The 17394-nt window shown below is 45.6% G+C and overlaps 1 protein-coding gene across 1 annotated transcript; it reads left to right on the forward strand.

Annotated features, from left to right (window-relative positions):
- Nucleotides 1-223: 223 nt before the first annotated feature.
- On the forward strand, nt 224-13363 carry IL17RA (interleukin 17 receptor A). Its single transcript, XM_056845859.1, has 9 exons — nt 224-333; nt 1256-1382; nt 3066-3113; nt 4116-4273; nt 5595-5672; nt 6502-6613; nt 9256-9354; nt 10088-10129; nt 11877-13363. The coding sequence occupies exons 3-9, from the start codon at nt 3071-3073 to the stop codon at nt 13361-13363; spliced, it is 2019 nt and encodes a 672-aa protein (XP_056701837.1). The 5' UTR covers nt 224-333; nt 1256-1382; nt 3066-3070.
- Nucleotides 13364-17394: the final 4031 nt, after the last annotated feature.

Below are 17394 nucleotides of genomic sequence, written 5' to 3' on the forward strand. Positions count from 1 at the left end.
TCTGGTTTGTGGGCTTCCTAGAGGCACCCAGTTGGCCACCATGTGAACAGACTGCTGGACTTGATGGGCCTTGGTCTGATCCAGCATGGCTTTTCTTATGTTCTTAGTGCTTCTTTCCCTCCATGTAGACTAGAAGGAGAAAATAAATTCTTCCTCTAAAAACCCCCTTCTTTCTATTTTCTTTCTCCCTCCCCACTACAACCAGGAAGTGTTCTGCTCCTCAGAGGGGTAGAATTAAGTGTGCTGCAGGAGACCAGTAATGGGCGGGTCTGTGCTCGGTTCGATTTTCAGAACAACCTGTCACGCCAAGTCAGACCAGAAGATGGACGTCCGGTGAGTGAGAATGGAAAGTGTTACTTTCTTTTACTTTGTTGCCTCCTCCCAGTATCACTCTAAACAAATAAATATCAAAAAACTAAAACATGCATGCACAACACCAAAAACGTACACAATACTGTGCAAGTAATTTCATCACAACAGGATGCAGGATGCTTATTTTTCTCTCTCCTCCCTGCATCTGTTTCCCCACCATCACCATCTTATCTCTGGTAGCTGTGTGTTTACAGAACTTGGAAGGGAGGAGAACTCTCCAGGCAAACAGAGCATTATGTCCATGGCAGCCCTTTTAAAAAGTACCTGCAAGGCTGCTCAGACAACTGGGGTTCAGTGAAAGCAATGTATTAGGTTGTTAGTCAGCAAAAGTGTATCCTTTTTCCTATTGGGGGAGCAAGAGGAGGTTTTCTTCTGCTGTCTTTTAAATAGAATAGATTGGGGGGGCAGACAACTGGATTGCCATAGCTTCATGTTTGGTAAAGAGATGTTTAGAGGAAAAGCATGTGAGGGCTAGTTAAGCACAATAGAGGAAGCAATGCCACACATGGGAATAAAGGAATGAGATGAGGAATAGCTGTGAAGAAATCACTTTCTGACTGACAGACTGGACCACTGCAGACTAATGCCTGTACGTGGCTGCTCATTAACTGCCCCTTCCCCTATCCTCCTTGTGAATTTATTTTGCAACTGTGGTACGAATGTAGCAGGAAATCAACAGTACACTGATGCATTTAAGTGTATTTGAGAGAGCCCCATTTTATATGAATTGGATCCAACTTTGACCACCAGGGCTCTGTTAGTGATCATGGGACCTGCATGTACAAAAGCCATGGGCACAGAGGCTGTAATAAGGAGGGAAATGGGGCGAGGTTGAATGAAAAAGTTAACTGGATCCATCCATATGTTTGTTTGTTTCTTTCAGTGGAATTTCTCTTTCAACCACTTTGTGGTGCAGCCAGGTCTGACATACCAAGTGACTGTCCATCACCTGCCCAAATTAGGCACTGATGGAGACCAAAATTGCAAATCTAAGTCATATACAGTACCAGGTAAGGAACTTTCTTATAATAATGGTGGTGATATTTGTGAGGTGGACTTATTTTACAAGCTGATACATGGTAGAAAAAGGGTTTCAGCCCAGATGTGTACAGATGAAGATAACGGGGTTTTTTTTACTCGTATACTACCTACTGCTTAACACAAAAAATGTTCAGACAGGTCATGCCCAGAGATAATAATGAAATAAGCCTAAGAGGGATGGGGCTGGAAAAGAAACTGGTAGGATGGGAAGTCGGGGGGCGGGAGAGAGAGAGAGTGTGTGCATAAAGGTACTTCTCAAATACAGGAAGGGATGAGTATGAAAAGGAAAGAATGAGAAAAGAGGTTACAATAAGACATTGAAGAGTTAAAGTGTTCATAGCTGAAGAAATGAATGCAGTTTTGGAAGGTTAAACATTTGATAGAGATTTGCAGTTACTTCTGTAACTTTTATTCTTATTACTTGGTTTAAAAAAACAGATTTTATATCCTACATTCATAAACATAGTTCTTGATGGAGTTTGTACTGATAAAATAATGGCAGTTCAAACCCACAGCATAAAATTCCAGCAGAGAATGAAATAAAAGCAACAATAAAAACCATAAGATCATAAAAACAATAAAAACTGTGGTGTCTAAATGCAGACCTGGCTTTTTGCCTAGAACAGTCTGATTGAATGCAAGACCATCGCAGCTGTACAGTGGCCTCTTCTGGTACCTTACATTTGAGGGCTTTACAGATCCATTCCCTCAACAGGAATACTAAACTGCCAGTGGCATCTTCTTGCCAGCTAATTGATTCTTAGATACCTTCCCTCCTTGTCCGCCGCCCATATACCCTTCCTAATCCTGAGCAGCTTTGATAGTCACCATTAATCACACTGGAAGAATCCTATGAAGCCGGGGATTCTCAAGGAAGGGAAACCACAGGAGGTCGGAGTCTTTTCCTTGCCATTGCTGGACTCTAGATGCCAGTGTGCATTTAGATTTCTGCATCTCTGGCGTCATCCCAGTCCTCAGCCAGCCGAACCAGTTTCAAGTGATATTTTAGAACCATAGTATTAGTAGTGTTTCAGTAAACTAAAGTGTATTAGTGATCATGTAGAAATTAATCTGGAAGAGCACTCTTGTCCAGGTGCTTTGTCTGTGCCTTAGAAATCCCCATGACTTGCTGTTCAAAGACCGTAAAGTCTGTTTCGTTGTTCCATGGTTTAGATCAAATACAGTGTCTAATCTATTGAGGGGTGGGGGCGAATGTTCTTATTCAGTGATATGTAAGTTGGCCACTGTTGACTATCTTTAAACTGAACCACTGATAATTTCTCCCATTTAAATAAATTACCCATTCGCTCCCTTTCATTAAAATCCTTCATACAAATGTTTTGAATAAGATGGTGTAGCCAGGCCTGATTAACCTCCAGGTAGCTCACGCTAGTTGTCCTTGAGCAGAGAAACTACAGTTTTATTCCCAAGCCAAGCTTCATTTCTAGCTGCTGCTGATTTGGTCCTCAGAAGTGTCTTAGGACCCCCCCCCCCCACCTTGCTTTCAATTGGCCTTATAAGTGCTCCTTCCTTAATGTGTTGGCAATGTTTGGCTAATCTGTTTTTGCTGGACATTACTGCTTGTCCTCACATATTTTTCCAAGCATAAATGCTACTATTCTGATGTTCTAATACGACACTTTTTGTTGCAGGTTGCATGGATCCTGCCATGAAACTGACTGCGCCATGTCTGCAAATAGGTAGTGTTTGTTCATAAGTGGTGTTCATATTTACAGTTTGATGTGTAGAAAATGACATGTCAGTCCGCTTAAGGTCCTGTTGGTTGCAGTTGGTTGCAGTATGACTTAACTGGGACTGAACAGTTGGCCTGTTCTGGATAGCATTGTGTACCCCCTCAAGAAGCTGGTTTGCAGCTTGGAGGTGCTATTGATTTATATGTCTAACGATAACATAAGAAGACCTATGCTGGATCAGAACAATGGTCCATCTAGTCCAGCATCACACCATGGCCAATCAGTTGCCATGAAGAGCCACCAAACAGGGCATGGAGACCTAGGCCTTCCCCTGGTATTGCCTCTTAAGCAGAGGCTTACTGCCTCTTTCTGTAGTGCATAGTGCTTTTTTTCAAGCTCCCTTGGTGCACCATCTGTGGCTCTTGCTTGAGAAGCAATATTTGAACACAGATAACCATGTTCTGATCATATTCATGTTAGAGTACTGCAAAGTGCGCTACGTGTAGCGCTCCTTGAAGACTGTGCAGAAACTTCAGTGGGTTAAAAATGTAGCAGTGTCATTGTTAGCTGGTGTAAATTATAGGAAATATATCTTGCCAGTGTTAAAGGAACTCAATTGCTGCTTGTTCTTTTCCAGGCATAATTTAAAGCAAGTTCTTAACTTTGAAGCTGTAGGCAAGTGTTTCAGTAAAAACATTCTTATTCTCCCAAGCCTTTGTAGATTGAGTTGAAGGTGGTTGATAGTGGTTTAAATGGCTTTTTCTTGTGATTTATCTCACTACTGTGTTTTTGTCCTTTGTTTACAGTCCTGCAGTGTTGGCTTTTGGAGGTGACTTTTATTCAGTAGATTTTATGCTAGGGTTTTTATTATTGGTTTTATTCTATCATTATATTGTTTTAATTTTTATAAGCTGTTTTATGACTTTCCAGCCAAGATTGCAGGATAAAATTTTCTAATTAAATTCATTTTGATATTCAGGAGTCCATAATGGTTTTGTTAACATACAGGTAGTCTGTGGGAGCCAAACATTGAAGGGGCAAGCCTAGGTGACAATTCTGTTATGGTGAGCTTTAACCCAGCACTTGACCCAGCCAGTTACCGCATCCGCGTGGCCAGTTTTCAAGATGAAAAGGAATGCAAGACAGGCACAAAAGAGATCGTAGAGGTAATCAATCACTTGGGATGCTGACTTCAGAGTGTGGGCTCCAGTCCTCAAGAGTTTAAATTTCACTTAATTCCTAATTATTAATGCCACTTAGAGTTGATCTTCAGTGGCTGTATCAGAGCAGATACTTGAGCATCTCCCTTTCTGCTGTACAATGGAGTCTCCCACTTTTCCCCAACCCTAGAGAGTATCTTCAGTATTCAAGGATATCTGTTTATCATATGAGGAAAGGGTCCCTTCTAAGGAATCATTTCCCTTTCCTCAGCCTGATGCCCTTCTCCCTCCATCTCTGCAACAGCAGAGGAGCTGTTGGCGTGGGAGCAAAACAGTCCCAACAGGTACCTGAAGGTCTTGTCCACATGCTTACCCCTCTCAGCTTTTTCAGGTCAGCAGACATGGAAAGAACAAACCTGGTTCCTAAGAGCTAAGCGTACCATGTGTCAAGCATGCCCCCACAAATTCTGTCCTGTGCTCAGATAATCATACATGTAATACTCTCTGCAGTAGGAGCCCCATGGCACAGAGTGGTAAGCGGCAGCGCTGCAGTCAAAGCTCTGCTCACGACCTGAGTTCAATCCCGACAGAACTCGGTTTCAGGTAGCCGGTTCAAGGTTGACTCAGCCTTCCAGCCTTCTGAGGTCAGTAAAATGAGTACCCAGCTTGCTGGGGGTAAAGGGAAGATGAGTGGGGAAGGCACTGGCAAACCACCCCATAAACAAAGTCTGCCTAGTAAACGTCGGGATGTGACGGCACCCCATGGGTCAGGAATGACCCGGTGCTTGCACAGGGGACCTTTACCTAATACTCTCTTCAAAGCGTTGGATAGTCCCCAGCCTCCTACTGGTTTTCTACTGTCATGGCTAGTTTTGTTGTTTAAAACTGTTTTACCCAAAACTGTGAAGGATAATGTACATTGCCCTGACTTCCTCACCCTGATGCTGAACTTCCACTCATGAATCCTTTTTTCAAGGAGCTTTGTTTCTGGGGCTCTTTTTCAAATTTCTCTGCTAAACTGGTGATAGCTCAGTAATTTTCTATAAAATGTTGTTGGTCTTTAAGGTGTCACTGAACTCCTGTTTTGAGGTATCAGTAGACTCCTTTTATCTCTGTCATAGTGTTTGTAACAAATTCTAGTCCTTTGAGCTAGGCGCCCATTTCTGCTCCTAAATCGGCTTTAGCTCACAAAGCATCAGTAGGAACAAACAATCTGTTTTGACAACAGGCATCTATCCTTTTTTTCCCCTTTAGCACTGCAGTATATCCTCTCTGCTGGTTTAATCTCATACTCTTTTCCACCTTGCTTCTCTCCTGGTTTCTCCAGGAAGGGCTGAAGCAGCGGCTGAACGTCACAGTTGAAATAGAGAGAAACTTGAAGGCTTGTTGCTCATACAAAGTGCAGGTAAGGTGTCTGATGCATTCCTTTGTCAGATAAGGGGTGGGAGAGTCCTACTGCAGCAGTTCCTAAGCAGAAAGGCTGGAGAACCAAAAGTGGGCTAGAACAATCGTGGGCTGCTAGCGATAGCAAGTTAAGCATGGCAAAGGTCACAACGGTTATCTGTTTAAGGATCAGTATTTTTCTATTTTGTTTGGCTCATCTTTCGTGCAGTGTTTTTCTAAACTCATAATAAAAAGGGATCTGTCTTCCTTCTTTTTCTTTGTCTCACCTATTTTAGTTACCTGCAAGTCTTTCAGCAGAGTGAAAGCTTAATAGGAAAGTATTAGAATGCATCGTTTAGTTTCAGGAGCACCATTTATGAATGGCAGCAGTAGATCCCACGTAATCTTCTGCTTCAGACCACGCATGATTATTGCTCAAGAGGGTCTTATTTCTGGTTATGAGGCATAAAAAGTTGTCACAACGAAAGTGCAGATTGCAACTTCATCTTGAACATGTCTCAGACTTTTGCAGTGAATTTTGCTTCTGCCCCAGTGGGAGCTTTGGCTTCTTCCACACTAAAATGTGAAACGGTGCTCTGCTTTTAGTTTTATTTCTGGGCATTGCTTAAATTTGGAAAGAACAAAATGAAGCGGATGGCTTCTAACTCGAGGAGTCCTGAACAGCAGCATACTGCTGTTGGTGACCATCCTCGTAAGAATTGTCATGCTGGAGACAAAAGCCAGCAATTGCTGCTCTGGTTTTTGATCTCAGAACTTGCATGAGGATAAACTGGGGAACAAATCATCAGGTTAACTGTTACAGTTGTCCACTTCCTTTCTTTTACATCCAGATCCAGCCATTCTTTGCAGCTTGTGGCACAGATTGTCTGAGGCATTTTGCTTCCATCCCATGTCCCACACCTTTCCTGCCTACAACAAGCGACGACAGAATGAACGGAACTGGTACAACCTTTGTTTAAGCTCATATAGCCAGAGAATAGTTATTATTTCTGTTAAAAGGCACATCAGAGGTAGAATTTTTCTAAGAACTAGAATCTCCTGGCTAGTATACACAATTTGTTATGTACATAAATGCTAAAGTAACGTTAGGTAGCAAAAAAATACCTGTGGAAAAGAAATTGGGCACAAAGGGAACATGGAGTATCTGGGGGACAGGCGCTGGCACCTGCTTGTAAAAGATGAAATTTCAATCTAGGTGTCATGTAAGCCATTGCCTCAAGATACCAACTGAAATGAGATAGAATCCCCCTCTATCCGCAAGAGTAGCAGAAATTGTTTTGTATCATAGAGACTTACAGCGCATTCCTAAACGGAATGCCTGCGCCGGGCTTAGGAGGCAAACTAGCGGCGTTGCCTCCTAAAGAGGCAACTTCATCTAAAGGTTTCGGCACTGCCAAAGCCTCTGCCCGGCACCAAAAACCCGTAAAAAAAGCTCATAGGGTTGCACGGGAGATATGCCAGCTAAAAGCTGGTGTATCTGAACAAAAATAAAAAGGGGCGTTCCTAAGCCGAAATTGCTCGGGAGGCCGATTAACGTCGGCCCCGCCCCACAGCTGGCGCCATTATGCCCCAGGAACGCCTCCCGGCTCGCCGCTGCAGCCTGTGCCGGAGGCCAGCAGGAGGCGGTGGCGGTCGGGGAGCGGCGCCTGGCCCTGCACGCCGGCGCTGGGGCCACTCACGCAGGACTTCGCCTTCCGGGCGCCGGCGGTGTGGGCCCTTGCGCCGGTGGAGGCCGTAGTCGGCCTCCTAAGGGCTTTGGGCCCATTTTTCAGGAATGGGTTGTTAGGCTGACTTCATATTAACACAAAACCATGGTTTACTTTTATGATGGTTAATTTGTGAAACCGGCATCTCTCTTGCAAGCAGACACTGAGATCCCAGTTTGCCTCGGCCAATGTTATCATCCCAGCTTGCTTTGCAGCAAGAATGGTACCAGGGATTGAGCCATACGTCACACAAAAACAATTGTACCCTTACTAACCATAGTTAGTGGAGTGGCCCACAATCAGGCAGTGACACGGTTTTGTGTTAACAACTGAACTGGCATAACACAAAAAATGTAGTCTGTTTCAACTGTAGCTTGTTGAAACCAGGATTCCACTCGCAGGCGATCAATCAGTCCTGGTTTGTTTTGACAAATCCTGGTTTCATCTTCTCCGTCCTTCTGTTCAAAAGCCTACCTGCATTGCAACACCAGCCAAAGGCAAAGACTTCAGTGTGTCAACAAGTCGTTTACCATTGACAGCTAACACCTAGAAGGCAGGGAAGCTGAAATCTCGCAAGGACTTCATGTTGAAGCTTTTCACATTAACCCTTTTCTCACAACAAAATCTCTCGCATGTACAATTTTGCCCACACTTCCAAGAATCCAACAGACACCCCTGCCCACCCACAAATTTCATACCATGTTTACATCCTTATTCCACCATGGCAGTGGCAAAGCAGGACTGGAGAGCAATGTACTTCAAGAAGGGTTGGGCCTCCCTTGCTCCCCTGCCCCTCTTCTTGGCATCAAAGCAAATAGCCAGAGGCTCTGCTTCTGCACCCTGCTTTGTACCCTGGCAGCCTCAAGGCAGGTCTGGGGAGTTCCGTATTGCACGGGTGACAGAAAGTGCATGCTCCCCCACATGTGTGCAACTGCTTGCCCACCTTAGCTCCAAGGCAGGCTGCTGCAGTGCTGTGCTGCCTTTGGAGCCTGCCTGACCAGCAGAACATCAGAGGAGGAGGGTCCTTTGGGAAAGGGGGAGTGCTTTAAACTGTCCCTTGGGATGCCACATGCCAATGTTCCTACACCCGTCAGATGAGCATGGATTTAAAAAAAACCCTCCTAGGGCAAAATTTTCTATTTCAAGAATATTGATTTTGAGCAGGCCTTGTAAGGTACTCCTCCTGGGCCAGAGATCGTGAAGTGACAAGCCAGGGTTTGGGCAGGATTCCACATCTGTATTGAATGTAAAAACGTAGTCAAGAGAAATTGTGGTGGGTTAAACCAGCTTGGGATCATGGTATAAGAAAGCCAAGCTAATTACCAGTAGCTAGACAGCAGAGTTCAGGTTACTTACTAACTATAGTTACTTTAATTTCATTAGGGTTTGTGTATGTCTGAACCCAGCCAGCATCTTGAAGCTGAGCAACTCGCTGTGTGTAAAAGGAGTGATTTCAAGGAATAGCCAGAGTGGAGGAACAAACCATATGAGGGAAAAGATCACAGAGCTGAGCTAGTCTAGTTCAACAGAACCTGAGTGGGGAGAGATTGTGGGAGAAAGCATTGTTTAAAATAAAAGCTGAAGAGTTTGTTATACAAAAACTAGTAGCCCTGGATATTTATCCAAACCTTCCTCCTTTTTTAAAACCTGCTAGGCACACGCAGTTTTAATTACCTTGAGGTGCTTCAGAAGCTGAAAAAGTGGGATAAAAATATAAAAGAGAAATAATGGTGACATATTTTATTCAATGGATCCAAGCTCGAACTTTGGGTGAAGGCACACACACCCCAGTCGCTCTAAGCCGTTTTTGTCAGAAGGTCATTGTTTGATAAATGCAGCCATGAAAACACCCTCCACTGTCTTCTTCTTGTGTTACAGATTCTTCGGTGTGGGTATCCTGGTGTAGCACTCTTGTCTGCTTTTTAGTAGTCGGGGGTATTGTTGCTTGGGTTTTTTGTCATGCTCGGAGATATAAAGGTATGTAGTGTGCTGGAAACGGGGGTGGGGGGGTCAGTCAACTCGTTGTTTCCGCGCATCCCCATACAATAGTCTGCCATTGTGTACTCAGCCTTCAACCCCATCAGGGTGTTTCTGTAGTATATAGCGAGCAATTGAAATGTCTTGCTCAGCCGACAACTAGTTTATGCCCCATTATCTATGATTCATCGTTGAACAAAGCTCAGTCTATCTTGGTAATCCTCACAACAAACCCTGTAAGGTGCGTCAGTGTTCCTGTTACGCATTTGAGGTGAGAGTAGCTCAGTCTTCTTGCCAGAATGATACATAAGGTCTGATTCTCTACTGTAAGTTTCAGGCCTCTGGTTCTTCACATTTTTAAAGTTGTCCACCTCTCTGTCTAACAGTCTCTACATTAATCATCCCCTTATTCCCTATACTTAATTTCAGGGGACTTGCAGTAGTTTACGTTGCATACAGAATCATCCATTACAAGAGCCATGTGTGTGTTTTCAAGGTCAGGGAAGCATGGAGGAGAGACAAGACAAAGACTTTGGCACTGAGAACAGACTGAATGATAGATGGCTCATCCTTTCTTTGTTCCACCACCCCCCATCAGACAATTCATCTGAACGTGGCTGGCTGCTGGGTCCTAGAACCACTGCCACCTTGTCGTCTTTAAAAAAAAAATGTCATTCCTAGAGAAAAAGTATATACCCTCCTTACATTTGGTTATTTGTTTCCCTTCTCTTAGGACCACATTCTGGAACAAGTAATAATGATGGTACACAACAGGGTAAGAGAATCCTGCCTCGCATTCAGTTTTTACAATCTGGGACTCAGGGTTAAATTACCAGAATGGGGGCAATGTTTTGTGTTTTCAAAACCACAGAGCTATCAAGAGCTGTGAACCTTTTATATGTTTTATTGCTTTGGCTGAGAGGCTGTGAAATTTTTATGAGTACCTGGGACTCCTACTTTATGAAACAAAACTGTGGAAAATGCTGGTCTTCCACTCATATAATCAAGATGGGCCTGGCTGTTTTTGTCCATCATTTTGTTCTTTAAGGAAACTTGTTTTTGACTTCTCAGTAATCAGTTAAACTTTCAATGCAATCCTAAGTAATGCTGCACCCACCGACTTCAAAGTAACCCTGCTTAGGAGTGTACCATTACATGATCAACAGTGAAATTGGAATTACTCCAGTCTTACAGTGCAATCCTAAAGAGAGTTACTCCAGTCTAAGCCCATTCATTTAATAGGCTTAGACTAGAGTTACCTCTTTAGGATTGCACTAGTCTATAGACAGCAGTAGGCTTAGACTGAGATCACTGTGTTGGGTTGCACTTTTGGGCACTTAATTTTTGGAACAAGAAGGTGGCAAAGTTTCCTGGCTTGCAGTAGAGGAAACTGCTGTATCTGAAAGGTTTAGGAATATCTCTAGGGCTTGTAGGGATTAAAATACTGTTTTATTCTATGTCATACGTACTGTTGTTAGATGACAGGGCAGTTCTGCCAAGAACAAACATAAATGTGGAAAGATGGTTTGCTCTGTAGATTTGTGACATTTGGAATATTTTTGGCAAGGTCTGTGAGGGTGAACCTGACAAGGATACCTAGGGCTGGAGACTGCAGCTTGGATCTTTGCTGCACATGTGCTTTTCTCCAGGAGCTGCAGGGCTCCTTGGAAGATGTTGGTGCACTGGGAAGCCCCTAGCCTCAGAGGAGGCATCCCGTGTGACACAGGATCACCACTCTAGCGCTGGAGAGAAGTGCTTGCTTTGCAAAGGTGTAGGGGCCAGGCCTTTCTACCTAGAATTAGAAGGGACCACCAGGGTCATCTAGTCATACCCCCTGCACAATGCAGGAAATTCACCACTACCCCCCACCCCACCCCCAGTGACCCCTACTCCATGGCCAAGATGCCCTCCCTCTCATGATCTGCCTATGGTCATAGAATCAGCATTGCTGATAAATGGCCATCTAGCCTCTTCTTAAAAACCTCCAGGGAAGGAGAGCTTACCACCTCCTGAAGAAGCCTGTTCCACTGAGGAACCACTCTGTTAGAAAATTCTTCCTAATGTCTAGACATGAATGTGTGTGAGAGAGGGGGTGGAAGAACACACAACTGTGATGTCAGGAAGACCCCACCCTCTACACCCTCCATTCTAGTTGTATTTAGCCTCTTAATAAAGCAATTTTTTTACTGCTAAGTGGGCTGGAATCACACTGACCTAACTCTAGTGTGCAAACATGAGATCCCCCACTGTCCCTGGAACAATTATTATTTCTGCTTTCCTTGCTGATCTTAAATTAACAGGTGTGTGAATGGAGATGTGGGGGGGGGGTGATCCTCTTACTGTTAAGGGTGGGTGGTTAAAACTGTTAGCTGAACACAGTTTAGCCATACCGTATATCAAGTACTTGTCCCTCTATTCCCTGCTGTATAGAAGGCACATACAGCCCTGTGTTTTCTTCCCTTGCTTGCCATATATGGAGTGCAGTGACTCTAACAGGGTTTTGTAACATCTCAATCTTCCAGGTCTGCTGCCCGTGTCACAGCCTGCCCCACTCCTGAAGCCCAGCAAGGTCTGGATTGTATATTCTGCCGATCACAAGCTCTACGTCGATGTCGTGATCAAGTTTGCTCAGTTCATGTTCACGGTCTGTGGAACGGAGGTGGTATTAGACCTGCTGGAGGAGCATGAGATTTCCAAGGTGGGAGCCATGCGCTGGCTCACCCGGCAAAAGCAAGAAATGGAAGAGCTCTCTTCCAAGATCATCATCTTGTGCTCTCGAGGCACACGAGCCAAGTGGCAGGCCATGCTTGGGCACATGGAAGGGTCCGTCTCTCTCAGGCAAGACAACCTGCTGCCAACAGGGGACATGTTCACCCCTGCCTTGAATCTGATCCTGCCAGACTTCAAGCAGCCCGCTTGCTTTGGCACATACCTGGTCTGCTACTTTGAGGGCATAAGTGATGAAAGGGATATCCCAGACCCGTTCAATGTCACCTCCAAGTACCAGCTGATGGACAAGTTTGAAGAAGTTTACTTCCTGATTCAGGATCTGGAGAAATTCGAGCCAGGGCGGGTCCATCAGATCCCGGAGATCTCTGCCGAAAAGTACAGCGAGAGCCCTAGCGGCAGGAAGCTGAAAGAAGCAGTGCAGAAGTTCAAGGAATGGCAGGCTGAGCACCCTGATTGGTTTGAGAGAGAAAATGCAGGTGGGGAGGCAGAAGGTGAGCTGCAGTCTCTGAATGGGGAGCTCTGTGAGGATTTAACACTGGACGAGGGGGGGATTTTGAAACGGCAGCTCTTTCCACAGGAGCCTGACCCCGACAGCTGTTGCCTGGTTGACCTCTGCATCAATGAGGAGGAGCTCGGAACCTGTCAGCTGCTACCCCAGCTTCCTCCACAAGAGGACCCAGCATTCCACACCTTGATCATTCCTGCAGATGACAAGACTTCTGCGGTCCAGGTAGTAGAGCCAGTTGCTCTTGCAGAAGAGAGAGAGATATTCAGCCATCAACTGTTGACAAACGAAGACTGGATGAAAGGAGGAGACCCAGTACTGGAGGCAAGCATGCTAAGGAGGAACAGTGTTGTCCTTCAAGAAGAACTGTCCTCAAATTCCCAGCCCCTACCGGCTGATGTAAGGCAACAGCTGGAGGGGCTAATGTTTTCTCTCTATCACCAAAGCATTGCCTTTTCAGAACCACTTGTCTGCCAGGAAGTGGTTAACGAACAGCAGCAGCCTGCAGTTTTTGAGGAGATGTGCAAAGATCAGAGGGAGTCAATGCAATCGGACCAGGGTTACATTTCCAGATGTTCTCCTTTGCCTTCAGATGGCCCTGTTGAAGAAGAAGAGGATGAGGAGGGAAAAGATCAGGAAAGCCACAGAGATGCTGAGCATCTTTCTGCAGACATCTTGGGCAGTCTAAAGAGTCTTCAGCAACAGCTGTTTTTCCAGGACGTTCAGCAGAACTCCAACTGGAGTTGCAAGGGGGACAGAATGGGTGTTCTCTAGAGGCTGCTGACCAGGATTTGTGTTTGTGACTCTAGGGTAAGCAGGCAGTTTCCCTGCTCCCTCCCTCAGGCAAGCTTGAGTGTCTTTACAGCACCCATTTTTGTGAAGTCTAATGGACAGACCTGATGGATAGTAGACATCTGGCAGCGGAGCTGACCAAATCCCTGCATCTTGCTTGCAGTATCTTCCAAATCCCTGCATCTTGCTTGCAGAACATCCTGTGCTCCTTCCATCTGTCTGTAAATGGAGGGCCATGTTAAATATTAATATATTCAATATGCAGATTAATTGATGCTCTACACTGCCACTTGGGAGCACAAGAACATTCAGTGGGTCAGAGGCAATAGCCCAGCAGGTTAGCCCTGTTTGGGTGCCCTTCCATGGCAACTGGCCGGTCACGGTGTGAAACAGGACGCTGGACTAGATGGGCCACGGGTCTGATCCCATACTGGATCATATGTTCCTTCTGAGGTCCGAATATAAGAACCATGGGTGATTCTGGCATAATCCATTTAGTAACAGATATGTTGGTTAAAAAAAATTATTGTGAGACAACATCAAGACAGGCATTGGGTGTTGTTCCCCAGGAGCACTGTATGCTGGGCTGTTTCAACGTAGGGTCAATAAGGTAAAATACTCCTGTATCGACCTCAATTATTCCATTTAGTTCTAAGTACTGCAGTAATTAATTTCCTTTCCTATGGCTAGCTGTTCCAGCAATGTTGCCTGAGTTATGGGTTTTCCAGCAAATGGACTGGCAGGCTCCGTACTGCGGTTGTAGTGGAAGGATAACTCAAATTACTTAAACAGCCTTTTAAAAGCACCCAGTTTTTGGTGATGGGGATCCTCATTGTTCATTGTGTAAAATATGTACACCAGGGATGCTGACTTGGCCAAGGCAGATGGTAAGAAACAGTTGAGTGGCATAAGGAGAAGAGGGGGTTAAAGGAACTTTCCAGCCCCTTAGCTTTTCAACCACTGTGTGTTTGTGTGTGTGCCATCAAGTCACAGCTGACTTATGGCAACCCCGTAGGGTTTTCCAGGCAAGAGACGTTGAGAGGTGGTTTGCCATTGCCTGCCTCCACGTGGGCTGACAGAGTTCTGAGAGATCTGTGACTGGCCCAAGGTCACCCGGCAGGCTTCATGTGGAGGGGTGGGGAATCTAACCTGGTTCTTCTGTTTAAGAGTCCGCCGCTTTTCATTACTGAATTCAAAATGCTGCTCGAAAGCTGGATGTAGACTAGAAACTGAGAAAGCTTAATATACACAGATGCTGTCTAGGAGAAATGAGAAGCTGACAAGACAGCACAGAATTGGATCTTGCCCTCTGATATCAAGTGGTTGCCAAACAATGAATTGCCCTGTTTGTTGGTGAAGTCATAACTGTGGACTACTTGTGACCAAAGCGGGTTTTTCACATCCCCTTGAAGTGGCCTTCCAAAGTTGAGTAATCCTGCATTACTACTTATAAGAAGCCAAAAGGTTCAGACTTTCATGCACATGGGTAGCTACCGTATATACTCGCGTATAAGCCGAGTTTTTCAGCCCAAAAAAAGGGCTGAAAAAGCTGGCCTCGGCTTATACGCGGGTCAATACGGTAGGGGAGGGAGGAGGGAGGGGGCAACTTACCGCCGCCGCCATCGCGGCCGCCACCGCTGCCAGGCCCATGCGGCTTCCCCTGGCCAGGAGCGCCCTATGAGGGCCTCCTGTGGCCACAGGAAGGCCGCGCTGCCGCTGGGCGCGCCCGGCTCCCCCCGCCCTGGAAGGGCCGGGGGAAGCTTCCTGCGGCCACTGGAAGGCCGCGCCGCCGCCGTCTGGCGCGCCCGGCTCCCCCCGCCCTGGAAGGGCCGGGGGAAGCCTCCTGCGGGGGGCCCGCCACCACCGCCTTCGCCGGGCCTGAAGGTAAGCCTGCGGGGGGAGGGTTTATAAGCCGACCCTCAGCTTATACGCGGGTGCCTAATTTTCCCCCATTTTTGTGGAGAAATTAGGCACCTCTGCTTATGCGCGGGTCAGTTTATACATGGGTATATACGGTAATTCAACCCAAGCTCATTGAGCAGCTGCTCCCATAGGGTGGTTGGGGAGAAGAGGGAGGTAATCCCAAAACATTTTAATTTCATTGCTTTCTCCTTGCCCCATCGGGCCTGCTGTCTGGGTAACTGCACTGTGTTTGAATGGAACAATAGTGTATCCGACGCCTGCCCCGTCAATTCATCCAGCAAGCCTTTTCCTTTGGCAGCTTTTAATTATACAATTATGTATTTTGTAAGTAGTTCTCTAGCTGTTTTTGTTAAATATTTGTAACTGAAGAGAACAATTCCGGTATGCCATATGCCAGTTAGGCTACACTTGTTCTGGTTTTTTTCTGCTTGAATATGTTTCTCCTTTCAAGGAAAGTAATGTACAATTATACTGGCACACCAGAAGGTGAATGGTTATCAAAGCATCTTCCTTGAATGCAGCGTTTTATCCAGTATACATACTTGGAAGGAATGGCAGTGATCCAGTAAAGCTGAGACCAGCATTCCACAGGCGTTGTTTGTAGATAGACTGTTCTTAATACTATGTAATAATAAAGCATGTTTTCGTCTTAAGCATTTCAAGCATTTTACGTGCATTTTGCTTGAGAATACAATGGGAAATTCCTATGAGGTAGAATACTGTTCGACTGAGGGAGGCACTAGGAGAAAGATGTCTGTCTTGATACCAACATTACTACATCAGTGGTCGTTTTTCATGAGTAGTAGTGGCCACTACACATTGCACAGGCATCCATGATTAGATCTAACAACACAATGTGAAAAAGCACTGGCAGGAAGTGGCTCATTAAGTTGGGGCCATTGGGTTAAACTTCTCCCTGTGCCATTTTTCTGGTAAAAATCCCTCTTAAAACATAAGAAAAGCCATGCTGGATCAGACCAAGGCCCATCAAGCCCAGCAGTCTGTTTACACAGTGGCCAACCAGGTGCCTCTAGGAAGCCCCAAAACAAGACAACTGCAGCAGCAGCACCCTGCCTGTGTTCCACAGCACCTAATATAATAGGCATGCTCCTCTGATCATGGAGAGAATAGGTATGCATCATGACTAGTAGCCATGAATACCCTTCTCCTCCATGAACATATCCACTCCCCTCTTAAAGCCTTCCAATTTGGCAGCCATCGCCACATCCTGGGGCAGGGAGTTCCACAATTTAACTATGCATTATGTGAAGAAATACTTCCTTTTATCAGTTTTGAATCTCACCCTCCTCTTCAGCAGATGACCCCGTGTTCTAGTATTATGAGGGAGAAAAGCTTCTCCCTGTCCACTCTCCAAATCATGCATAACTTTATAGACCTCTATCATGTCTCCCCTTAACCACCTCCTTCCACCCCCCACACAGATCTTATAGTTCAGAGGGTCAATTTCTAGTCAGGAAAACAAGTCAGCTGGAAATAACCCCTTCTCACATGGTGTGGAACACCATGTCGTTTGGAGAAGTACACATTAGTAAATATCTCAAAGAGGGGATTAAAGCTGACTACATCGGGAGGCAAGAGATCGACAGTGGTGCAGCCCCTTCTACCACCTCATTCCACTGTGGCGGTAGGCCCAGTTTAAGGGTCAGCTTTATATGTTCAGAAACATACCACTTCAGACTAATGGGGAAGATTGGTCGGTCAAGAGCTTACCCATGTTAAACATTTCCAGTATGTAGGGGAGGGATGACAGGGTTTGTCCTACCTTTCCTTGGGATATGAGGGCAATTTTGTCCCCAGCTGGCAGCATGTAGACCTGTAGTACAAACCACAAAAGGCTTTTCCTTCTAGTTCTGCATAACGAGGCCACCGGTCTATCAAGATCAGTATTGTCTACTCAGACCGGCAGCAACTTTCAGGGACACAGGCAGAGATCTTTCAAATCACCTGTTACCTGATCACTTTAACTGGAGATGCTGGGAATTAAACCTGGGTCTTTCTGCATGCTAAGCAGATGCTCTCCCACTGAGCCATCCCCCCACCCCAGTAAGAATTGGTCCTAAGGCTGCAAC

Source organism: Euleptes europaea, chromosome 3 (assembly GCF_029931775.1).
Source record: "Euleptes europaea isolate rEulEur1 chromosome 3, rEulEur1.hap1, whole genome shotgun sequence".
Classification (NCBI taxonomy): Eukaryota; Metazoa; Chordata; class Lepidosauria; order Squamata; family Sphaerodactylidae; genus Euleptes; species Euleptes europaea.

Excerpts from the sequence above, each read along its gene's own strand:
- IL17RA (XM_056845859.1), top strand. The coding sequence starts at position 3,071 with ATGGATCCTGCCATGAAACTGACTGCGCCATGTCTGCAAATAG. Across the intron at positions 5,673-6,501 it reads GTTGCTCATACAAAGTGCAG|ATCCAGCCATTCTTTGCAGC; the intron begins GTAAGGTGTCTG and ends TTTTACATCCAG. Across the intron at positions 10,130-11,876 it reads TAATGATGGTACACAACAGG|GTCTGCTGCCCGTGTCACAG; the intron begins GTAAGAGAATCC and ends TCAATCTTCCAG.